The following is a 26,150-nucleotide window of genomic DNA, read 5'->3' on the forward strand; positions in this document are numbered from 1 at the left end:
TGTCCCCCTACATTTCCTGGTTTGTTTCTGTGTCTTTTAAAGGATGGACTTGCTCAATTGTAGTCTGACAAGTCACTTGATTCTGGGCTTTGGAAATGTCCTAGGGAAGTGTTACTTTATCACTGTTGTTATTTATAAAAGTTGCGCCAAGGGAGGTTTAGACTGGACATCAGGAAAAACTTCTTTACTGAAAGAGTGGTCAGGCCTTGGAACAGGCTGCCCAGGGAAGTGGTGGAGTCACCATCCCTGGAAGTATTTAAAAGACGTGTAGATGAGGCGCTTAGGGACATGGTTTAGTGGGCATGGTGGTGTTGGGTTGACTGTTGGACTTGATGATCTTAGAGGTCTTTTCCAACCTTAATGATTCTATGATTCTATGATTCTATGAAAAGACAAGAAAATGACAGGAAGAACGTTATTTGCAAATATAATACAACAGCTCAAGAAAAGTAACGCCCTGGTATATCTCTGGTATATCTCTTATCTGTCAAAGAAGGACATTGGTCTGCTTGCCAGAGGATCCTTTCTCTAGAGAAATTCCTTTGTTAGACAATGCTACTTTTCTTTTTTTGCATGTGAGGAAAGTTGCTCAGATGACAAAATGCTCAATGAAATTGAGCTTTGAATTCACAATGAAATTCTTGTTTCTGATTTTTTTTTTAAACACAAGATTTTCATCCTATTCTAAAGTATGCCTTCTCTTGGAATTTTTGCCATTTGTTTTTAGATTAATATGAAGCAGTTGGCCAAATGTAGCATCTTTTATACCCTCCATGAAGCTAATGAGTCCATAATTTCAGTTTTAAATATTACTGAAGAGAAGGAAAATTATTTTGGGTTTTGGTTTTTTGTTTGGGCCAATTTGCAACATTTCCTCACAATTCCGTTGCTACACACAAAATATGTTGCAAAACCTAGTCTTGATTTTAGCCACTTTCATCATACAGTAGAGCTGTGTGGAAAGGTTGCACTTTGTCCTAAAGGAGAAAAAAAAAAACCTTCGATGAATCCTCACTGAATTGCAGTTGCAGATTTAGCTGTCTGAGAGGTGTCGAGTACCTGCTTGTCCTAATAGACCTCAATTCCTCCAAGGATTTGATGTGTTCATTCACTTGTCTCAAAGTGGTGTACTGGAAATCCCTAGCTGATTTTTTATTATTTTTGTTATTTTGCATAATATGAAGCCATATTTAATCTAAAAGCTGTAAATTCCATTATTTTCCCAGGATTTGCGAGCAGATATTGAGTCCCATGCTTCAGTCTATGCGAGCCTATTACAGTTAAATGAGTCACTATTTCCAACAGCTTCCAAACAGTGTGTGAAAACAATAACAGAAAAATTTGAGGAGCTGGATGAGAGATGGAAAGCTTTACCACAAACTGTTGATAAAAGGTTCGTGCTTCAGAATGTTTTTTATATGTTACATGAGAGTAACCAATATCCAGATGAGCAATCCCAATCCTGAAACATAGTTTTTTAGGGTATTACCATCAGGAAAACAAAGGTTTAAGATTAATATTGAACACTGAGCTCCCAGGAATGGGGTATGGGGAATCCCACAGATTTATCATGCTGGTTTTTTTGGCATAATCTCTCCCTATTTTTTTGATAGAAGAGTTCTGTTTGAAGGCATGTGGGGCAGGAAATTAAGATAATGTTGCATTTCCTCGGTTACAATTTCCCAAGTGACTTGCTAAGTTACTTCCAAAATCTGTAATATCTGCTCTTCCTTTTTTCAGTTATATGCTTTATCTTGTGCAAAGTCACACTATTATCTTTTCAAACCCTCTTTGAAGTTTTTATTTGCCATAAATACTATAAATGCTCAATTACTAGGCTGCTGGCTCATGTTAGGCTCAGGAACACTGCCTCCTTTTTTGAAACTGTATGTTATCATGTATTTAGATTTCAATTATTTTGGTGATGAACATACATATTTTCTATTTTATGATTCTATGATTCTATGATTTTATTTCTAATCATATTTCTTTTCTATGATTCTATGATTTTGCTATTTGTAAAGGAGCTTAAATAATAGACCCTGGTCAATAACATAATTTTCTAGGTGCTTTATCAATACGATTGTTTTACAATATAATGATCTTCTACATAACATTTAATGTTGAAAATTATGTAGAGAAATTTTTAAGGGAAATGGGAAGGTAGATGACAAGGCCCTTTTTAAGGTCAAGGTTTAGAAACTTAGTTCTGCGAGGTGCCGAGTACTCCTCTGGACAAATTCCTCCTTTGAATTGTGTTCCTCTGAGCAGACTTAACCATCACTTACTTCAGTGGAAATTGAGCATACAGTTACTCACCCCCTGCCTAATTGATGAGACCTTACATGCAGTGTTGCAGGTGATAGGGCAAACAGAATTGCTATGTCTGAAAACTGAAGTTTATCTTCCATCAATATCATTCTCTTTGCTGGGACTACCACCATGAAGAAAAGTTGAAGAACATACCTTGATTATTTGGGACACACTTCTAACCATTGATATGAATAAAACAGTGGAAACAGGAAAGAGCCAAACTGGTGCTTTCAAGAGTTATGTTATTCCCCAGTTAAGAAATCAACACGGCAGTCATCACATTTGTAACATATATTAATGTTTTCTTCTTTCCTTCCACCTGACATTGATTTTAATGCTGTTCAGTCAGCTGTGGTTTTGATTATGGGAAGTGACTAATTTACATCAAATGCTTTCATATTTACATCTGACATCCTTAGGATCAACTTCCTTCAATCTCTTGTTGCTGAGCATGGGCAGTTTGATGAGCTCCTGCTCAGGTTTTCAGACTGGATTAAGCAGTTTCTTGCTGAACTACAAGCCACTTCAGAGATAAACACAGCTGATCAACAACTAGCTGCATCTCACAATAAGGTAAACTTTTGGATGTAAATATTAAAGACAGAAAAATTGTACAGTGCATTCAGCTACATATTCATCTAAAACTAGCATGAGGTCATTTATTTGTTTGAAAATAAATGTTTCAGTCACAGCTTTCTGTTAATTGACCAGTTTAAAGCAAAATTTTAATACTGAGCTGTTCTTACTGAAAATCCATCAGTAGTACTTGTTTTGCTCACAAGTTTAGGGCTAAAAAGTTTTCTGAGCTTTGATTGGAAGAAGAAACACCACCTTATTTTCTTTCTTTCCCATAGAACCACTCAATGGAAGTTGAAAGTAAGAAACAGCAGTTACAAAGTCTGAAGGAACATGTAGATAAATTGTGTTCTTTCAGCTGCCCAGAGGACCAGCAGACATTGCAGGGAAAGACTGAAGATTGCTTTCAGATCTTCCAGGAGGCAAGTCAAGTAACTTGCCAAAGACAAGAGGCTCTGGATCAGCTGCGGGTATTCCTGGAACTCCATAGTGCTGCATCAGGAGTGCTCCACCAGCTGAGGCAGACAGTGGAGCAAACAGGAAATATGGATAAAGCTAAATCTGAATTACTGGAGAAGGAACTCAATGGTGTTATTCAAGATCTTAACAGGCTGGAATCTGTTGCCATCGGTTTGGATGGTTCCCTTACTAAGGCCCAGTATCATCTAAAACACAGCATTTCTGAGCAGAGGACCTCCTGCAGGGCTGTGGTGGATAATCTGTGCTTGGAACTGGATGCAGTTCAAAACCTGCTGGGAACTAAACAGAGTGAGGCAGAAGCTCTTGGAGCCTTGCGAAGATCTTTCATGGAACGTAAAGAACAGCTACTGAAGAGTATTGAAGATACCGAGGAAAAGGCTGACAAGGAGGGCCTGAAGGAGGCAACACTACAAGCCCTCCAGCAAAGGTAAAAACAGTATTAATGCTTGAGATTGGCACTTCTTCATTTGCTTGCAGTCTCTAGACTTTTTATGATGCGTTGGAGGCATGTGTGAGTTTTCTGCCTGGGTACCTTATTTCTTGCCAGGCATATATGGGTCCATATATCTACTTAATAAAATTTTGTAAGTAAGTGAGCTGTTTGGATGGAGGGAGAACATGAGTAGAACGTTTAGCAAGTCCTGCTAATCTTTTATATTGAAAGAACAGTCAAGAAAATTTTTGTCTCAGAACTTGTCTGAATGCATCCAAGCTCCAAACAGCTATAAGAAATCCCGTATAACATAACTATCTCTGCTCTTACAGAATTGAAGACTGTACATGTGCTGAAGGAATTGAACACACTTACTATAATAAAGTATTAATCTAAATATTTGAGTGTCACTGTGTGAGGTGAAGGCATATATGTATCTATATAATTGTATAGCTGTATATGTATCAGAAAAATCATATTCTGAGCCCAGTTGTAGCAGAAAAAAATCCAGATAACACTTTGTTTTCTGAAGATATTGTAGGAAATGTTAGAAAAAAGAAACTTTATGCACAGTAACTCTAACAGCAACTGTTTCATTCTTCCTTTCTCCTCTTCTCTCTTGTAAAAAAGTGAAGATAAGTAAATTTGAAACCTTCCTTTTAACTTGCAGATTGAGGATCTTTAACCAGTTAGATGAAGAATTGAATTCTCACCAGCATGAACTTCAGTGGCTCATGGACAAAGCGAAACAAATAGCCCAAAAAGATACTACACTTGCTCCTGAGATCAACGAAGAGATAAATCGCTTAGAATCTCTGTGGGAGGATACCAAGACAGTTATACATGAAAAGTAAGTAGATCTTAGACTTAAGGTGAGAAAGGAGAGGATTCTTTTAGTGGGGGAAAGAGAGCCAGTTGTTTACATTTAATATCTTCTTGCCATATTAATCCCAATAAAAGACAGGGCTTGTATATTAAACACTGAGTGAAGATAAAACACAGTATAAACCAGGATATTTGTACCAGTTGTAATTATAATATTAATAAAGACACAGATAGGTCCTCAGGACAGTACTTATAGATATACTGGGCTTTTAGCTGCATGTTAGTTAACTCTCCTGAAAAATAAGAAATCTCCATTGAGATTTCGCTATCACTCCAACTAGCACATACTTTCCTTCTAGCATATATTTTCCTTCTCTGTTGGATATGTGTTTCTGACAACCCTATATTCAGTGGTCCTAAATCATTCTTAGATTTAAGTCTTTCTGTCTGCCCCAGGGACCAGGCTCATAACAATCATTAGTGCATAATCAGTGATATAAGACAGTTTTGCATGTGAATGAAAGTTGGTAAAGAAAGGAACTAAAGAAACTAAAGAAAGTTTCATCTTACCCTTTTCTTTGTCTTAGCTGCCTCTTTGTCATCTTTAAAGAAAACTTCTTCAAATGTTCTTTTTTAAATTTGCATGGTAAAATTAAGTGCTAGATTCATTCAGTACTACATCATCCTCAATGTACATAAATTTTGTCTAAGTGCAGAAGCAAAACAGTTCTAAGCCTGGCTAATACTTCAGTGGGCATATGCAATTTGGTGATCCCCATGTAACTGCTGGGTTGGTGTACTGGAACGACGAATTTAAAAAATTTCATTTGTGCTGAAAATTTTTTTTTCCTTTAGTTTATATACTATACTTTTATTCTATTTTCTTGATTGACACCATACAGATATTTGTAAATATGCTGCCCCTTAACCAGCTCTGTGTATTATTTCCCTCTTGAAAATATGCACAGCTACATGAATTGCATTTCTGGTGTTTTTTTCCAGCTGAATTCAGTCTGGTTTTCTAGTGGATTTTTAAGAGATGTATAAATCTGGACTAAGTGGAAGAAAAGAATAGCTTTGTTTAAAAATGTCCATTGCTCCTTTTTCTTCAGCACTGCTGCTAATTTGTATTTCATGTTGCATGTTGCTGCAACCCATTTTTCTTACCTCTAGAAGTCCTTAATAATAGTAAAACAAGTAATTTCTGCATACATGTGCCAGAAACTAGACAGTACCAGCCTGGTAGTGAAGAAAACATGAAATAGCTGTCCCTGCCTTATAGATGCGTTATTGAGGGTAAATGAATTGTCCGGTTTTCACATACTGGGGTAATGGTTGCCATCCTTATACCTAAAACTGAAAGATACTCAGGTACCTCGTGATTCCTTTCTAACATAAAAATAACGTTATTTTTTGTTTAAATTATTAATTTAATTTTAATTATTTTGAACTGTTTTCTCTCTCATATAGACACAATTTCAGACCCTCCTGAACCTGGTTATTTTGGAGAGCTCTTTGGAGCATTCAGAGAAGAGCCAGCTCCTAAAGCAATTACCTTTCTTTCTTGGCATGTCATGTTTCCCAAATTCCTTTCATTGCAAACACTGTTCTACAACTAAACATATCCAAAGTATTAGTCTTCCCATTGCCTGAGCAGAAATAGGCTTTTCTGGAGAGAGGGTGGAAAAAATGTATCAGGCCTGTTCTTAACAGCAGGTTATTCTGTTCTCAGTAGAATGACAGGTAAATTGAATGTAATGTTTTAGACCTAAAAGTGTGCAAGTGACAACTGCAGGACAAAATAGTCAGACTTCTCTTGCATTGCTTTAGTCTTTACTTCTGCTTCTTTTTACCCCCAAAAATACTCCAGTTAAAGAAACAAGTTTAAAAAAATGAGCCGCAAGTGCCAGCATCATTATAGTGTGGTTTCCAGTCAGTAAGATGCTAAACTTAGGAAGTGAGAAGCTTGGATTCCAGTTTCAATCTTTCTTTTGCTCAAGTCAGTTGCTTCGACATCTGATATATATGAGATGGCGATTCATATACTGTCTCTTCAGTGAGATGTTCTGTGATGTATGAACCCACAGTGATTCGTAAAACCTAAATATTAGTATTTCCTTGGCTGTCCAAAATACGTTTAGCACTGCATCCTGATTTTCCTATGGTGAATTGCTATGTCACATTCTCTTTCCTTCAGAAACATGACAGCAAATGGTGCTAACACAGCCTTTTCACATTACAGAAAGGAGCAGTCCTGCATTCTTATCGATCTGATGAAGGAATATCAGAGCTTGAAGTCAACCGTAATGAAAGTCATAGATAGTGCTGACAGTGCTTCTGTGATCAAATCCATTTGGAAGGATCATGACGATGTCAGGCGAACTTTATCAAAGGTAATTACATTTATTTTCATTTGAGGGTTTTAAATGATCTTTGATTTAGATGGATTTTTCTGTTTGAAAGGTGCCCTTGAGCTGTGCTTGAATTTCCTTGAATTTACTGTCAAATCTTGTCACACTGACATTCAGGGTTTAAATTGTACTGATTCTGATGTGGAAAGAATATAGTCATTTCAGCGTTTTGGTGAGATCCATTAATGTGTATTTGATTGTTGCTATTTACAATTTTAGCACCTAGAAATGCAAAATGTTAATTTATATGGAAAGCATGAGTTATCTGCTCTTTACATAAAATATACCTTGAGAATATATTCCTATCATAGTATGAGAGGATATTTCCAGTCAACACACTTTAATATTTTTCCATTTGGGGTAATTTTTTGAATGCATAAAAGTCAACAAAAGAAAACATTTCTGATGTGTGCAATTCTTATGTCTGTCTCTTTCCAGGTACAATGTTGATACTGGCCATTGAGCAAAGATAAGGAATTTGGATCCCTGCATTCCATTCATTTCACTGGATCGTATTTCTAAAATTCTAAATTCTGCTATCCATCAGCCTGTGAGGAAAAAGAGTTCTGAGTTAAATTCTTTCCATTCATTCAGAGGGTAATTTCATTTGGCAGCCTATTGAGCTCTTAATTAAAAACTCTTCAGTCAGATCTGTATAAACCTCATTCTAAACTGTGCGTATTTATGGCCTCTTTTTAATAGACATTTTAACTAGAACTGAAAGCCAGAACAGAGCTTGCCAGTCTAACAAAGAAATGCATGTAACTTCCATATGATTCCTCTCCTTAATGTGAGCCTTGGGCTGTGGAGAATTCTCTGCTACAACAGCGGCCACATCTAGGCCTGAAGGAGTAGGAGCGCAATAAATATTTTGCACAACTCCTACCATAATAAAGTAGGCATGGCCACGTGACCATACTGCATCCAGATTAGTAGTTTATCTCTAATAATCTGATCTGTAATATTTGTTAAAGAAAAAAGTATGAGATGCTTACTGTGATCCTTTCTCAGTATTTTGTCACCTCTTCAGTGACAGCGTTTGAAAGATTTCTCTACTCTTAGAATTGCAAACTTAGTAGCCCTGAAGATTTTGTCTAATTCCTTTCTGAACACATTTGTACTTTTCTTTTCCAGATTATCTAGGAGTGACGGGTTTCACAATTCTAAATTTTGTTTGCAACACCCTCTGTTTATCCTGCTGTAATTCCAGAACTAATTTTAGATACTAGTTAGTCAATGATGGGTTCTTATTATTCAATTTTAGACATGTAGAGTCTGAATAATAAAAAAAAAAAAAAATATATTTGCCTTAAGTCCTGAAGATAGCTGGTTACCAAGTGGGGAAAACTCAGAATTTATTATTCCCACTTGTGTGCTTTATTTATAAGAACAATCATACTATTTGATTATGCTCATGAGAAAACCATGTCAGTTGCTCTGTATTTTGTGGCATAGTTAAATATTAGATGGTATGCTGAATGCGAATTATCAAATGCATAACATGTACCACAGGGCTAGGGATGGGTGCCTGGAGAACTGGATTTTTCTTTCTTTCTTCAAGGCTTCATTAAACAAACAAATATTTATGTCCACAGCATGAAGCTGCCAAGAATGATCTGAGTGATAAACAGAAAGACCTGGATACTTTCACCAATAAAGGCAAACATTTGTTAACAGAATTGAAAAGAGTGCATAACTGCGACTCCACTGCGGTAAAAACAGATATGAACTGTACAGTGGACAAATGGCTAGATGTAAGAGTCTGGTGTTTATATGCTGAATGCAGTTTTTAAGTTGGGCTAAGGTTACAGTATTAGTATTTTCTTAGGATCTTAGAGTGTTATTGTTTAGTAAAGTTTACTTTGAAGTATATCTCAAAGGGTTAATCATAGGGATTTGGCATCCATTGTACGCACAAAGTTGTGACATCGATTTGATATATTTAAAACGATGTCTTATAACATTGTATGAATGTTACTAGTATAAATTTGCACACTTCTGAGTATAAATTTGGATTGGATTCTCACCTAATGTATGCCAGTATTACTTTATTAAAGTAAATTGGACTAAATAAATTAGGCAGTAAACTGTATTAAGCTACACCATAAAAGATGTGAATATGTTAAGAAAGACAATATAGCAAAGAAACATAATATAAAAGCTAATACTTTACATTTTCATATTTATACTGCTTTATTAGCAAATTCCTACATTACATAAGAAAGATAGCTTGTTTTAAAGATAAAGTTTATTTGAACATAAAACTCTTCCCCAGTAAAAAATATACAAATTTTTAGAAACAATCAGGTATGATTTTTGTTCATTTTATCATCTGGGTAACTAAATTGAAATTAGAATTCAGAACTTAGACCTACATCTAAGAAAATTATTTCATCTAGGCTTACTAATTATTTCTGATGCACTTGTCTTACAACTAGCTGCAAAATAAAGAAATCTAAAATTAATTTATGAATGGTATTGATACATTCTCCTCTCCTAAAAGGTGTCTGAAAGAATTGAAGACAACATCGACCGGCTGAGTGTAAGCGTGTCTCTATGGGATGACATCCTGAAAACTGGAGATGAAATGGATGGATGGTGCAATAAGTGCATTTCCCAACTGAATGAAGGCATCAGCAACTTGAGTAACACTCAGAGAATGGAGGTCCTCCTGAAAGACTTCCAGGTGCTTACCCGTAAATCAGTGATAACAATGTTCTGGACCAAAATCTCAAGTGATAAGGCTGTGCTGTTGTAGACCACCGTGTCCTCTGTTCAAGCAGTGGTACCACTAACCCAATGACTAGCTGACAGCATTCCAGTCCTTTTTTGAAGCTGTTTGCTTCTAACAGAAACAAGAACAGCACATCTCTTACTAAAACTAAGCTCTGTAGTTATTTTGGCTCTATCAATACATGACAATGTGTTCTTACAAGCACAAAAATTTCAAAAACATAGCATTGGACTGAACTCTGTTCCAGCAGAAACTGATGGAAATTTTAGACAACTTCAGCTGAAGTTAAGCAAAAAATCATAGCTTCTAAAATCTCATCTAAGAGGGTAGATTCTACAGACAATAAAAAAGTTATGCCGGACTGAAGGGCAAATTTTAATGTCAGGTTCTAACTGTTTCAGTAAGATGATGTCTTTTCTGCATAGTGTTAAAGTGTTTTAGAAATCTAGCCGGTGTTCAGGATGCATTCTGCCTCTATTGGCTTAAAATATACAGCAGATCAACCATAGAATGAGCCATATTCTATTTCATTTGAAATAAATGATGTCCTTAAGAAGATGCACAAGAGGAAAGGCAGTTCACTGACAGAATGGTCCTGCCATTTCAGCAATCAGAAGTAGATGAGCATGGACAGAAATAATCAGTGTACCTTTTATATGGTCTATAGCAGTGGTCCCTTTTTTGATCAGTCACATAATAATATATCCTCCCTAGCACAAAATACCCCCTGCAGATTCTTCTGGGGCTACCTGAAATTTTATCATTCAGGGCAAATGTTAAGTGCAGCAATTTAATCCTGAAATCCACTGTCCAGTCTTTTAATTGGAGTGATCTGTTTGAATTTTTTAAAAAACAAAGTTTGGGTAATAGGATACAGGCACCAATTACTTGCCTAATACTTCAGAACTACAATTTTACAAATTATTATTTTATCTTTCACTTTGCTATTATTTTTTTAATAAGTAGAGTATTCTTTATAACTTGGTTCTATATTACCACAATAAATACAAGGTCCAGATATGTCAGTGCATATATAGCAGCATTTTTTAATTCTCTTTTGAGGTTAACATTTATTTCTTTGTCTAATTTTTTTCCGAGAGCTCACTTCCTTGTAATAAAAACCAGAGAGCACATGTATTATACTCTGCATGCCATTAAGTGGAACCTAACAACCACAGTAGATTTTTCCAGTCGAATAAACAATGACGTTCCCATCTTTATTCAGCCAGTTTTAAGAAACTAAAGCTGTTAGTGCATTTTAAATGCTAAAAATGTGTGTGGATATTTTAATGGAGGGGAAAAATATCTCTGAACTGAGTCTAATAAAGAAAAAGAGATGGGAGATTTCTAGAGAATAAAACTAATAGAACAACAGTGTTTTCGCTCTGGTTGCTAAACTTTGTTTACATTTTCTTTCATTTTTGCAATTGATAGAGCATCCTTCCGAAGTCCTAAAACCTTCTTGTAGTTTGGTATGAAACTTTGACCACATCTCTTTTACAGTCTGAATTCAAGGATAAAGAACTGAAGTTGGAGCAGCTTAGTTCCAAAATTTCAGATCTCAAAGAACTGACCCATAGTCAAGAGCCTCCTGCAGATCTCCAGGTAAAACAAAGATATTAGTAATCACAGACTGTGCTCAAATGACTAAGAAGAAACTCCTCCTGAAAGTTGTGTCTCTCCTGTACTGCCTTTTTCTTTCAAGGTGACAGATACAGCATTATTTATATGTATCATAACTATTCTTTGTTCATATTTCTTTAGTTAACTTTGATTTTTTCTGAAAAAATTATGCCATAAAGTAATTGAACATTAGAGTTGTAAAAGTATTTTTTACTAAATCAAAATAGAGTAAGTAGTTTACAAAGGAGGTGATCAGATACGAGACAGATGATATTCTCTACATTGCACAACATTAAGCCACATCATATGTGAGTGCATACACAGTTTGCCTCTTTGAAAGAATTATAATGCAGTAAAATATGTTCATTTTTTTTATCAAACCAAAAGTATTCTGTAGTGGACTGAAATTAGTGCCCTGAACTGGCTGTTACAAGAGAGGGGTAAAATACGAACACTGAAGGTGAGCTGTTGAACTTTTATTATTGGCTAGGTCCTTATTTTTTATGTTATAGGGCAGATGCAAAACCAAAATATGACTATTTTGGGTGTTTGATTTCAAATGGAAATTGGTATGTGAGATTATTCACTTTCAGTGTCATAGTTTTAAAAGATAAGCTGACTTCTGCGATTTCCACAGGCAGGGAAATATCTCGATAGATATTTATTTCGAAACCATTTATCAGATTTTAACAGAACTTAATATAACATTCAAGCCTTGTCCACATTTTGCCGTGACCATACACATACAGATATGGGTCAAAAACCCTATAGCATAAAGATGTGCAGATTATATGGAAGTGCTTATGTTCTCCCAAATTGTTTCTTTTACGCAAGAGGTTTAGAAAATTCAGGTTTAATCATATGTTTCATAATAAATATCTGTCCACTTTTAGAGCGAAACTTAGAGCAAATTATTTTGCAGAATATCACTGTTAGCAAACACACACCTATTTCCAACTACTAAATATGATAAATACAATAAAAAATTTAAATCAATACAATAATACTTGTAGTTGGTATATAAATGCAAATTTGAAAATAAAGCCTTACAAACTAAACATAAACCCCCAAATTATTTGCCAACATTCAAATGCTAAATAAGTAAACTACAGTATGATCAGCTCATATCTTAATAGCATAAAAAATTCCTTAATAGAATTTTCAGTAATTGCTCATTTATAAATATTACCCTATTATGACTGATTTGATTTATTTTTTATTAGTAATATGTGCACAGCTACCATCTACTGTAATTTCACATATTGTTGTCTTTGAACAGATTAATAGGCAATATTCTAACTTTTTTTTGTATTTTGATCTGCCTTACACTGAGATACTTTAAGCCTCACTGCTTTTAACCCTCACCAATTGATATTTCTTTTTATGGAGCTAGTTGTGTTTAGGTCATGTATATATGGCAAATTAGTAATGGAAAAAGGTCAACTGTTTAATTTTTCAGAAGTGGATAATAACTTCAACAGTTTGCAGTCTGGCTTTTTATAAGTTAGTATCCCTTCTTTGGGATACTACAAGACATATATCTAAGACTTAATCCTGAATGATTGACATTTTTTATTTATCTAAGTATATTTAGTTACGGATATAAAGAGAGCAAAATGATCATTGTGTGTCACTTTCCTACGCTCCATTTTTTCAATCAACATTCACCATAATAAATGTTTTATTTAAATGCTTTAATACATAACATTTTGCTTTTAGTTTATAGAATCAGATTTGATGCAGAAGTTGGAACATGCCAAAGAAATGTCAGAGACAGCAAAAGAGACACTGAAAGATTTCAGTACACAGAAGATGCAGTTACAGAAGTTTATTGATCAGATGACAGACTGGTTAACAAAAGTGGAAGAGACACTGTTAAGCTGTGCACGTAACCTGGATCCTGAAGCTCTAAATAAAGTGAAGGTCAGTGCTGAAGAAAATGAATATGCTTTTTCTTATGCAATGATCATTGTTTTTTTATGAGAGTTTTTGCTAAGCATTATACTTAATTTTCACTTGATAAAAAATATGTATCTATCTCCTGCACAGCTGCTAGAATATTAGCAAATAATACAGCAATACACTTTAAGAAGTTCCACCAATGAACAAAAGTTCTGATCTATTAATTTTATACAAACCTTTTAGAAAATTATAATGAATAATATGGTCTTTGTTGTGACAAGAACCGGTTTTATTACGTTGAACTCTTCAGTCATTACTCCAGCATGTTTACAAGTCCATTGACTCCCTTGCAATATAAGTTATGAATTTATAACTCATCACAGTAAAAGACCCTGGATGGAACTCAATTTTAACACAAACTTCTACCTCAGAAGTCCTCCTCAGTCCTCATATATAGCAATTCTTTTGTCTACATCCTAGAGCTCTCTTGATTGCATACAATTATGCACATCAAAACATGACAAACCACATGGAGATTTTTTCAGCGTGAGCACATGTTAATGCTCATATACTAGACAATTCAAATTTAATTTTCAAACAAATGTTCCTCTCTAGTCAGATGAAAACTCCCTTTCATTCAGAAGTCCCGCCAAATACCAGTGTCATATCACATCTCACATGAACCTTCAGATTTTGCAGAAAATAACTATCACTATTCAATATGCCTTGAAATTTATTTATTTTTTAATAGACTTGTAAACTATGAGAAACAGCATTTTTCACATTTCTGTGATGGCTTTTTAGTTTCAAGGATTCATCTCACTTGGAAAAATCAGGAAACGTGATCCAGTACTTCTTCCCTTCATTGTGTCTAGGACTGGCAATAGACCATAAGAGGAAAGAGCATATGGGAGGAGAGGAATGCTTGAGGAAAAGAGAGGGCTTTTTTGTTTCTTTACAAATGTCATATTTGTGTTGTAACTTCATTTTCAGCAAACTCAAAAAGACCTTCAGCTTCAGCAGAGCAGCATTGACTCGACCCGTGAGAACCTCAACAGCCTGTGTCGCAAATACCATTCTGTAGAGCTGGAAACTCTTGGTGGCACTGTCACTTCATTAATAAAGAAGTATGAAGCTGTGAATCAGCTCTGTTCCAGAACACAGGCCAGCATGCAAGAGTCCTTGGAAAAACATTTCCTCCGTGAGTCTTCAGGCTTGTTAGTATGAGCCGTTAGCCCGCAGCCGTGAATCATTCTGCAGTGTGCCAGAGTTTCCAGTGATGTCACTTGCAATTACAACTTTATTTTTGTGTGGAGCCTTTCAAAAAGTCCTGTTACCAAATGTTAATTTGATACGTGCTATGAAACAAAGCACTTTACAAAAACAGAATTCAACTTTAAACACGTTACATGTAAGGCAAGCTCAGCTCCACCTTTCTTCACTCTTAGTATACATCTCTAGTGCATACATATACTTTGTGTATTTGCCATAAAGAGATGTATATAACCAAATGGAGATGTTTATAATGTAAAAGTCCCCATCTGAAGTATTTCCTGGGCTCCCTGGATAGTCAGTGGCGAGAAGTAGGCAATTTTTAATCTTATCTATTAAGATATTAATCTAGATATTATCTAACATTAAATTGGACATATCACAGACTGAAAATGCCTCTCTTTTTTTCCCATTGACTATGAAGGGGAACCTAGAGTGACTGTTCAAATTTGGATGTTTACAGTGGAAACATCTAACGTTTTGTGAAATGAATCCCACTCCCCAAGGTCATTGAAGGCAATGAGACTCATCCTGTTAGATTTACATGCTGTTCCTGAAGGATAAAAGAATTGTGGATGACAGCTGTATAGTATTGTGGATAATGCTGTTTCTTAAAAAAATATTCTCTTCTCTATACTTTTTTATTAAATAAGATTCTATGCAAGAATTCCAGGAGTGGTTTTCTGGTGTGAAGGCTGCAGTAAAAGAATCATCTGACAGGTCTGGAGACAGCAAAGCCATAGAGGCAAAGCTACATGACTTGCAGGTATAGTGAACAAATTAAAAAAATAGTAACTAGCAATTTAACTATATGTATCCAATTTTATCTCTAAAATAATTTGTAGATGCTATCATATTTATTGGTTTTGTTTCTGAAAAGGTAATGTAAGAATGGTTCAGGACAGCAATATGTATTGTAGAGGGAATACAGTGGAAACTGTATTCACTGTTCTGAGAGATCAGAATTTAATTTCTGGAAGGTTTATGTGTAACTAAACTATTCGTGTTTCTGATTTTTAATCTTTTTTCCCTTCTTTCTCTTCTTTTCCTTTTCCTACTTTTTCTTACACTATTGGTTATTCAATCTTTCAGATTAACACTGATATGTCAAAGCTTATCTGTGTAGATTTTTGATGGGACAGAACACAAATAGCAGACACCTACTGCAAACAGCCCTAATTCCTGAAATGTATAACATCCAGAGAAAGACAGGACTACCTTGGGACCAAATAGGAAAATGGATCTCTGTGAATTGTAGCACCAATTAATAAAATTTTATTTGAACTATCTGCTTAGAATTTTTTCCATCTCATCTTGTTGGGGAAATCTGACCACTTCTAATAGAAATATTGCTTATTTTTAGTTATTAAATGTTTAAACTGTGTTCTTTCATTACACAGAGTGTGCTGGATTCTGTTAGTGAGGGACAGAACAAGTTAGATGCTGCCTGCAAGGAAGGAGAAAGTTTGTATGCTTGCTTACCCAAACCAGTTGTGAGCCATATTCAGGAGCAAATAGCAAAGTCTAACCAGAACTTCCAGGAATTCCTCAACCAGTGTCTGAATGATAAGAAGGCCCTGGAAGCTTGTGCCTCACACCTGGGAAGGTGAGTAATACCAGTAGTCACAGTGGACTGCATGAAATTGTCCGGCTGCAGAAATACAGGGCACAATTTGAAACGATTTTCAGTTATTCTAGTCCTGTTTGCTTTTTTCTTTGGAAATATTTAAGGGAGAATGAAGTTCTCTGCTAAAAACAAAGCAACAGGTCTTGCTCCAAGGGTATTGACTTGGTTAAAGAATGGAAGGTCAGGATCATATATGCGGAAGATCTGTGTAGCTCATGCAATCCTAAATCAGCAGTTGGGGTCTCAGTAATTTAAATGCAATTTCCTGCAAGGAAAAGGTGTAATGAATTTTCAAGTTCTGCCCTGGGGTTTGAAGATAGTACACTTTTTACACAGCATGCATCTGTCTTCTCCCATTCCAGATGGACATATTTCCTAAGGAGCTAATAAGAAAACACTCATAAATTATTACTTAGGGCTGGAATTTTGGGAGTTCAAATATTTTTAGGTGTAACTAGATTCAAAACTGTTGCTAATTGAAAGTGAAGTTCGTGTAGCAGTAGTGGGTAAAACAGCAAGATGGGATGGTGTGCCTTCATGTAAGGAAAAGGTTTTCAAGCTTAGGGCCAGAACTTATTTTGTTGAGTTCTGAGCACTCCAGATTCCAGTTACGTTCTGTTGGAGAAATTGAAAGGACAACACTTCAGGTGTTGTAAGTGTCAACACTGAGTAAAAGCCCCTTTTTACCCATTTTTAATCTTAGACTAAATCACTATAAGGATTTGGAAAAAGCTTTCTTTTTATCTGCCTTTATTTAATCTAGCAATAAACAAAAGCACTGTCACTTTAAATTTTGGAGGCTTCTTTTCTCACTGTAGTTCCCATGATTTTGCTGGACATTTTTAGAGAGTTGCTGAATATTTTTAGATTAGTAGTCACTGTGGAATTATGTTTTGTGTACAACTGTTATTCTCAAAGCATGAAGTTGATACCTAGCTTTATTTTCCTGGTCTTGTGGATATTGAAAGAACTGAGTTAACTTCTTACTAACTTTACTCCACCTGAGAAATATTTTTAAGGGAGTATTTATCTGTTCTGTAGCTTTGAAGATCAGCACAAGAAACTTGGCCTGTGGATACATGACATGGAAGAAAGAATAAGCACAGAAGCATTAGGAGAGAGCAAACAGCTTATTCCTGAGAAGAAAAAGGAGGTGCAGAAAGTGGAAAAGTTCCTGGAAGAGTTACTGAATTCAAGGTAGTATGAAATACCTTTCCTAAAATACTCTCACTTCTTCCTCTGCTAAAGCAACAGTGAAACTGAACTGTTGGGGTAAAGTGTGTTTGTGAAAGATAGAGAAAGGTGTTGCAACATACTCTGTGAAAAGAGGCTGAATCCAGATACTTCCAGTTTTAAGGAAATTGGAATTTGAAGCCAACTCCAAAATTTAACATTGATACATTTCTCATTAAGAAAAGCTTATCTTACTTCATTAATAAATGGAAACTGGAAAATATCAACTTAAAAAAAAAAATCTTAAAAATATTGCTTGTAAAAGCAATAGTAAAAATGACACATCGTTATATCCATTTTAAAATTTGCTTTCTGTCCTGCAACATTCAGATCCAACCAGGTTAGCAGAATCCTCTTTCCCATATAGCTGACTTTATAAAAGAGCTCAAATAACATCCACATTGGCTGTGAAATCTTTCTAGAATTCAGACTTAGCCAATAGATGATGAAGTAATTGCCTTTTTTAGTACGCTGTGGTTTTTCAAATTCTTTTTTTATTATTAGGTTGGTGAAGATAGAACAGAAATAGTAGTCAGTTGTTCAAGCCTCACAGCACGCTAAAAGGAAACACCCAGTCTCTACCTATCCCCTTGAGACCGATGCAAGATGTTTTGGTCTGATGTAAATTCCCTGTAATCACAGGGTATCGGGAAGGGTGATCCAGCAGATTGAGATTAACTGAGGCTGTATAAACCCAGAGTTTTAATCCCTTTTACTGACCCTAGTACTGAACCCCAGAGTCAGTGTCTAATCCTGGACAAATGGCCTGACCTTTCCATCATGCCTTCCTACCTGTCAAAGACTATAAACTTCTCAGAAGCTTTGACAGGTACAAAAAGGTAGCAGTTCATATAGAACTGGAAAGTCTGACAGCTGAAAAGAAAATTAAGTTAGCTTTTAATTCAAATGTGCAACACAAAGATTTCAGTGTGGTCATTTTGAGCACCAAAATCTGCAAGAAATGTCACTGTACCCAAGTAAAGATATTAATCAATACACACTGCTATGTTTCCTTTCAGTTTCTCCCAGCTAATTTTTCTGTTAACTGTGAACTTTATCACTGGTGGAATAGGTGATTATGTCAGCAACCTTCATAATTTCTGATAGTTGCTATAACAATATCATATGCTTTCTGAAACTGATTTTCAGTCTCAATGTTTTGTTTCAGGGAATCTTTTGATAAGCTGTCCCAAATGGCACAGACTTTAAATGAAGAAGGCCATGGTGCAGGGAGGGAAGTGCGCCTGGCCTCTCAACATCTCACCAATTATCAAAACATGGTCAAAACTGTCAAGGAGAAGCTGCGAACATGTCAGCTTGCACTCCAAGAGCATCTCACTTTGGAGGAAGCATTGCAGAGTATGTGGTCATGGGTGAAAGAAGTTCAAGATAAACTGGTGTCATCAGAGAGCACTGTTGGTAGCAAAGCCACACTAGAGAGACGACTGACACAAGTTCAGGTAAAGAAGGATACAGCTAGAGGTTACACATCAAGGTTAATATTGGGTGTGGGCCACATCAGTGGAAAAGGAATAGTTTTATATTTTATTCTTTCTACGGTTATGAAGGAGAGGATTAGAATTTAAGGTGTTCTTGACAAATGGGGAGGTGCAGCATGAAAAACAGGATGAAGTTTAATGGAGACAGATTCCAGGTATTACATTTAATAAGGAATAATGAACTATGAAAATGTGTATTCAGGTCCAAAAAAGCTTTCTAATGGAGGGGAAGCCTTGGAATAATTGACATAGAGATGCTGTGACATATCTGTCACAGGAGGCCTTCAGGAACAGGGTAGATAAACATCTATTAGGAAGGTCATCAGTGTAGGAGATTCTGCCATGGGATTTCTTGAGATTTCTTGTAGCTATATGGTGCTGTCTTTCTGTGCAGTGCTTGACCTACTCATTATCTACTGCAATGTGAGCAATATTTTAGGATGACCAATGCAATGAAATACCTGTATGGCTGTGGGAAAAACTGCTGGATCACTTGCACATAGCAAAGGACAGGCACTTACAAGAAAAGGTGCCTAAAAACTCATACTGGGCATGGCTGTCAAGGATAAATGATCTCAGAGAAGGTGGTGTCCGCTGTTGAAAGAATAAGAGCTTTCACCTCTCAGCAGGTTGCATTTGATGTTTTGACTTATTTTGCCTCACAGGAGATCCTATTACTCAAAGGTGATGGTGAAGTTAAGCTGAACATGGCCATTGGCAAAGGAGAACAAGCACTTAGAAGCAGCAATGAGGAAGGACAAAAGGTGATACAAACTGAGCTACAGACGCTGAAGGACGTATGGAACGATATCATCAGCACCTCAGTGAACTGGCAGAGGTAAAACTCCCTGGAAAACACAGGTCAGACCTTGCCATCTTTGCTTACAGAGAGTGGTACCTCACAGCACAAAGGAGTCCATTCATTCATTACTGATACGTTAGGGGAAAGTTGCATCATCAGAGAGAATCAAAATTGCCTGGAAAAAACACATCCTTCTATAAAAAGGATGAGTTGACCTATCAGATGAATCAAATTTCATATGAGATGGTATTTGATGGTAATTTAAAAATAAATAGAAATCATACAAATTTATACAGACAAAAAGCAAGAAGGGGCTTTCTGAGTTACTGAACCTGTACTTGGGCAGGACCAAGAACATCTGACATATTTATCTACCTTTTCCTTACAAAACTCTAGGAAGGTTTCTCAGTTCTGTCTTTCATTATGTTTTTTAATTTTAAAAAAATCCTAATGTCCACTCCAAATAATCTTTCTTGCAAATTAAGTTGATTTCTTCTTGTCTTAACCTCGGTAGAAATGGAAAGCTTTTCTTATTGCCTGTGTGAGACCATTTTACATCTTTGAAGGCCTCCATCATCTCTGTTCTAGACAGACTGACGTTTCTCAGTACTAATACTTTCTGGACCTCTTTCATCCTTGTTTCTTTTTTAATAGATTGCAGACTATCACTAGTTTGTCTACATTTTTCTTAAAAGATAATAACTGAAAGTGGGCTGACCTCTTGCTGTATTTAAGACCTTATTAATTCTGAATAGAGTATCAGTATTTTCCATTTCCTTCATACAACACTCCTCTTAATCCACTCCAGAATGAGGTTTTCCTTTCTTTGCAATAGCATCATATTGTTGAATTTTGTTTACTTCTTTATCGAGGACTATCTCCAAATCCTTTTCCACAGTACTAAGCCTAGGCAGTTATCCCCAGTTTTGTATTTGTGTATCTGGTTTCTCCTTCCTAAGCATTATTTTCATCATCAAATTCCATCTTTTTTAAATTTCTGTTAACAACATCTGACATTTAAATCCTGTCATCCAACTAGCTGCAGCTGCTCCCTCGCTGCTTTCATCTGTGGGTTTTACAAGCACTCTCTGCTCCAACATCCCAGTCATTACCGGATAGAAATGGGCCCTTGGTGAACTTCTGCATGATCCTACTTCCTTAGTTCTCTAATGAAAACATTTTCCCCTGCATCAGAAAACTCATAGATCTGCCTCAGAAAAGTCATAGAACTGCATTTTAGATAATCTTGAGTGCTAGGGTATCTGGGTCCTAAATATTAGCTGTCAATGGTGGGAGCCATGATATAGGTAAACTGGAGGTTTTAAATTGAAAGTGGTGTAATACAATTATATGTAGACTATTACAATGGGCTGCCTTTAAGATTTCACTCTGATTTCACCCAATTTTTGTCAAAAAATATTATTTAGATGAGGCTAGACCATTGACCATTACATTTCCAATTAAATCCTTACTATGCTCATGTCTATCATTAAGGCCAGTGGAATGAGAATTACATTCCTCAACACAAATCCCAGAGAAATCTGGTGGTCTGCTACGAGGAGCAATATATAGCAGAAGAGAGTATTTCTTATAAATTGTAAATGAAACTATATAGAATTGATTTGTTCTTCCAAAACTTGCCAGAATATCTCTTAATTGTCAATAATTTCATAGGTTGCTGTACATTTTATTACTCTGATCATAAAGAACTCCAGTAATGCCCTGTATTTTACTTTGCTGGATAGACACTGACATGTGCTTTTCATTAGTCCGAGACAGACAAATTGCTCATGTAACCTGTGATAGGGAAGCAGTTGTATCAGGTTATATGCAGTAGCCCAAAGAACACAGAAATTCTAGAATAGCTTGGATGTAAGTTGATATAGAAAACTAAAGCAAGATGGGGGAACAAGAATATTCTAGACATATTATACATGGCTACAGACAGTGTAACAATTAAGGTATAAGCAGGTTCTTTTTTTTCAGACCTTTCAAAAGTTCTCATCTGCACTGTGTATGTTTCTTTTAATGTAAGCTGCCTAGAGTCTGTCCTTAGCCAGTGGAATGAATATCTGGAAAGGAAAAACCAGCTGGAGCAGTGGTTAGAGAAATTGGATCACAAAGTGGAACAGCCTTTAGAACCACAGATTGGTCTGAAGGAGAAGTTTGCTCAGCTGGACCACTTCCAGGCTATTGTTTCTGAGATAGAGGATCACTCTGGTGATTTACAGCAACTCATTGAAAAAGCTGTGGAACTGTATGAAAAAACAGAGGATGATTCTTTTGGAGAAGACGCTCAAGAAGAACTAAAAACACAGTTTAATGACATCACAACTGTAGCTAAGGTAAGATAAAGGCAAAGGCCTCCATTTCAAGTAAAATGTTTAGATATCTGTATATATGGCTAAAATTTTGATTTTCATAATTTTTTAGTAACTAAAGTATTGTCTGTGTTTGAATAGTCTTGCCTTTTGTTATGGTTGAGTCTAACAAAAAAGTTGGATGTAGTTTACTAAAGTTCACTGGAGTGCAAGAAAGTTATTGGGAATTCTAATTGGTATGGTTATGATTTTTGAAGAGTGTAGGGCATATATTTTCTTCCTAGTTTCATATATACAATAATATTTCTGACATTCTTCCAGATTTATTTTCATCTAATTCTTTTTCATTCATTCCTAGCACTTTTTTTTTACCTAGAAAGGGAAGAATGAAATACCTCCCTCAGCAGAAAACGTATTGTCAGAAAGAGAAATCCTATTGTCAGAAAACATATGCCCGTATTTTGTGGTGTTTCAAGCCACTAAGCACTGCACATGCTATACAGGTATTCTGTTTGGTTTCTAAGGAAAGATACATGAGCTCAGTGAGACCTTCTGCCAACCAGATCATGACAGTGACACTAGCTCTGAGTTACAATCTCCACCTTCTAAACTGATGGGAAAGTTTGCATCAGGAAGAGGCCACGTAATAACAGGCTAATGTGAGATTGAAGTAAACACTGTATATAAATTCAGTAATCTGATGGAAGTGTGACTTGAGTTTTCGTGTGTTGAGAATAGAGCTGGTGGCCTATAGGTAATTAATCAATAGTCTGTATAAAAAAGATTACCAAAGTAAAAAAATAAGTGGAACATCTAACAAATTATCTGTTAGGAAAAATGTTAAATCTAGGGCATATGAATTTAACTCTTCAGTAAAAATCTGCGTTTTTCTTACTAAACTTGATAAAGGAAAGTCATTATGCGGAATCACGCAGTTTGGGTTTGGATTTGGTTTTTTTATTTGTGGGATAAGATATATTATTGTCATTGCTTTATTGCTTTAAACATAGACCATAGATATTACAGCCCTCTCAGATGTATCTGGTCTGTAATTACCGTTTATTCACACACTCTTTTGTTTTTATGATGAACTTCTGCTCTCTTTTTTTAATGGCTATAGTAAGCGATGAACCCGGTTTCTAGAGAATCAGTGCAGTTTCATCCTCATATAACTCTACTTCTTTCAGCAGCGTTAAATTTGGAGCAATACAAAGATTACTGACTCATTCAATACAATGCTTTTAAACTGGTGTGAAAAGAGTATCATAAGTGAGCACGGCAATATGCATGTATAAATTTAATTTCTTAAGCAAGAAAGACAGCTTTGCAGTCTTTCCCTTGGGAGAACAGCACTGACTGCAACTGGTAGAAGCCATTGCCACCAGAAGAGACCAACTGAAGTTGCACTTTGCCTCCACTCTCCCCCTCTACTGGTGCTGTATTTTGGTGTGAGCAAAGTAAACAGGCGTGCGTGGTTGCCTTTTCTGGAGCTCTTTTGCTTCACTAGGAAGCTATCTATTTTGTTTAGAGTCAGGCACATGTGGACATTTTCTTATTCCGTTGTTGCATAAAATGCATTAAGATGTGAAAGCTTTGAGGATTTACTTTAAGTCATCTTTGTTTAGCTAGTAACCATCCATTGTCTAGCTGGTCTGACACATTCTGAGAAATTATGATGATTATTTTCAGAGGGAACAGTAGGGCTTATTAATCTAACTTAATTTTTAAAAGCATTAGTTGAATGTTGAGTTATTCAAAATTAAAAATAACTGGAGTTTAATTCGTAAGTAGTTTAGTTTGAAACTGGTTTAAGGACACTTAGATCTAGATTAGAGTATCCACACAGGAGTAAAAAGCTATTTGATTAGCTCATTTGACTTTTGGTTAGTTTTGATAAACATTCCTGAGTGTTAGCTCACAAGAATATAAGAACAAATCTACTCAGTCAGACCAAAGACAAATCTAGACCAGTACACTATTTCACCTTTTCATAGTAAGGTAAGCTGGCCCTACTTTAAGCTTACATTGAAAAGCTAAGATGGAGCCATGAAGCTGTCATACATCTGTGTCAGGGAAAGTGTCCTCCAGGGCTGCAAGGCAGGTGGCCGGGGACAGCCACCACTTCTAATCTGATGGTTAAAATGGGACTCAGCACCATAAGAATCTTTCGCACTTCTGAACAGCAGAAGTCCTCCTTTGTGGTCTTCGTATGGGACACCTCTCTGACTCTGCTTAGCATTTATAGAGACTTGGTTCTTCTAAATAAGAGCTATGTTTCTGGCAGCGTGCTGCTCCCTGGGAAGACCCTTGGGTGATCTATAAGACCCTCTCCAGGGCATATTGGGAAAAGCGTGCCAGACTTACACAGCGGCAGCTTTGACATCTATTAAAAGATACATTTTGTGTTAAAGGATGTGTTAAAGTACATTTTTGCATATATTTTCAGAAGGCTTCTTCATCTTTTGCTGCAGCAGAACACACATGTCCAGACCAACCTAAACCAAACCTTGTGCGGTGTAGCACTGTGTTCTGCTGCTACAAGCTGTGCTCTATTCAGCATTCAAATGGATGCTACAGAGTCAGACCAGCACTCTATACCACTGCATGCTTAAAGCCAGGACAGTATTTAAGCACTTTAATGGTCTTTTTTTTTTTCATCTGAATGATAGGAGAAAATGAGGAAAGTAGAAGATATTGTGAAGGATCATTTGCTATACCTTGATGCTGTGCATGAATTCACAGACTGGCTCCATTCTGCAAAGGAAGAGCTGCACCGCTGGTCAGATGCATCTGGAGATACATCAACCATACAGAAAAAGCTGGCCAAAATCAATGTAAGATAAGTGAGCTTTCATGATTTCATCTGCAATTAAGACCCTATGCTCTAAAATAGGCCAGAGCCAAAAAGTTGTGGGATCTTGCTCTTTGTGTATTTGACATGGTGATTACATTTCAGTGAGCTGAAAGCAAGCTTTCTAAGCTATGTTTTGTTTTCACCTCCCTTTCCATATTAAACGGATGGAGTAAAAGTACAGTCAGACCTAATTTAGCTACAGCACACATGGAAACAATTTGCAGGAGCGGAAGCCCAGTGGCATCACAGAAGAATGTGGCTTAGCTAATTAATGAATACTGCTCTGCCCTCATCCCTGAATATGCTTTCTCCATGAGCCGAGTTGTCTGAATCAAAGTCAGAAACAACCTTTCCTGATTTGCATGAAATGGAGATGCATAAAGCAGTGCAAGGATTGTTCTCCCCAAACACGGTAGAAATGTATGAGTTGCCTCCCTGTGTATACTCTCCTCCTTACCCTGGCATCCATTCCCAGGCATTTGAGTGCCTAAGCAAGTTACGTATTCCTGAATGCAACATTAAAGCAGACTGCACGTTTTGCTCGTGCCTGATGTTTTCGTTCAGATACTCACGCTAGCAACATTTTACTCTGCTCCCAAACATGAGAGAGTGGGCCAGTGACCAGACTACTAGACGAAGATTCAGGATACCCGAGATCAAATTACAGATTTGTTGTACACTCTTGGATAGTTTTCAGTCTCCTTTGTGCTCAGACGCCCCACGTATAAAACAGGGAAGGGAGGAGATAGTAGTTTCTAGCTCGTAAGACTAACAAGAGAATAAATAACATTACTCTGGCATGCAGAGTTTGGGATGATATTTATATTCTCCAGCTTCTTAAGCTGAAAACTCCCAAAATTCCCTTGTAGCATGTGTGAGATTGAAATAGGACACTGTAGAAAGAATTCACTTCTGAAAAAAAGAAAGAAAAGACATGTGCAACCAATTATGGCACATCACGGGTAGGCTGCAAAACGCTTTTTCTGAGCGGCACAGTTGTGTTTTTTAAACTGCTATGAGCAGCCACCTACCAGTGTTTCTTACGCAACAGAGCACAACAAAGCTGTGATTTTCCGCATCTTAACCTAAACAGTAGTTTCAGTGTCTAGAAGAGGTTCTTTCTCCGCTGAGCTTGTGACAGCTTCGGAGTCGCTCTTCGATCAGCGCGAAGCCCGCACGCTCTCTTGACCGAGCCTTATTCTCACCCGCCCCCCGGCGGCGTTTTGCCCCCCGGGCGCAGCCCGG

The 26,150-nt window shown here is 36.5% G+C and overlaps 1 protein-coding gene across 1 annotated transcript in view; it reads left to right on the plus strand.

The window, feature by feature from the left end:
• The window catches only part of LOC104084398 (nesprin-1-like), a gene marked incomplete at its 3' end in the record, with an annotated part of 87,190 nt that extends 62,305 nt beyond the window's left edge, over positions 1 to 24,885 (plus strand). The window contains exons 35-51 of the mRNA XM_009588227.1: positions 1,227 to 1,393; positions 2,733 to 2,886; positions 3,168 to 3,796; positions 4,473 to 4,652; positions 6,825 to 7,020; positions 8,634 to 8,792; positions 9,542 to 9,724; positions 11,276 to 11,377; positions 13,115 to 13,318; positions 14,291 to 14,498; positions 15,223 to 15,335; positions 15,970 to 16,175; positions 17,238 to 17,393; positions 18,598 to 18,889; positions 19,594 to 19,766; positions 21,766 to 22,075; positions 24,721 to 24,885. Of these exons, the coding sequence (XP_009586522.1) occupies positions 1,227 to 1,393; positions 2,733 to 2,886; positions 3,168 to 3,796; positions 4,473 to 4,652; positions 6,825 to 7,020; positions 8,634 to 8,792; positions 9,542 to 9,724; positions 11,276 to 11,377; positions 13,115 to 13,318; positions 14,291 to 14,498; positions 15,223 to 15,335; positions 15,970 to 16,175; positions 17,238 to 17,393; positions 18,598 to 18,889; positions 19,594 to 19,766; positions 21,766 to 22,075; positions 24,721 to 24,885 (3,597 nt within the window). The remainder of the gene's footprint in view (positions 1 to 1,226; positions 1,394 to 2,732; positions 2,887 to 3,167; positions 3,797 to 4,472; positions 4,653 to 6,824; positions 7,021 to 8,633; positions 8,793 to 9,541; positions 9,725 to 11,275; positions 11,378 to 13,114; positions 13,319 to 14,290; positions 14,499 to 15,222; positions 15,336 to 15,969; positions 16,176 to 17,237; positions 17,394 to 18,597; positions 18,890 to 19,593; positions 19,767 to 21,765; positions 22,076 to 24,720) is intronic.
• Positions 24,886 to 26,150: the final 1,265 nt, after the last annotated feature.

This window comes from Fulmarus glacialis, unplaced genomic scaffold, assembly GCF_000690835.1.
Source record: "Fulmarus glacialis isolate BGI_N327 unplaced genomic scaffold, ASM69083v1 scaffold4632, whole genome shotgun sequence".
Taxonomy (NCBI): domain Eukaryota; kingdom Metazoa; phylum Chordata; class Aves; order Procellariiformes; family Procellariidae; genus Fulmarus; species Fulmarus glacialis.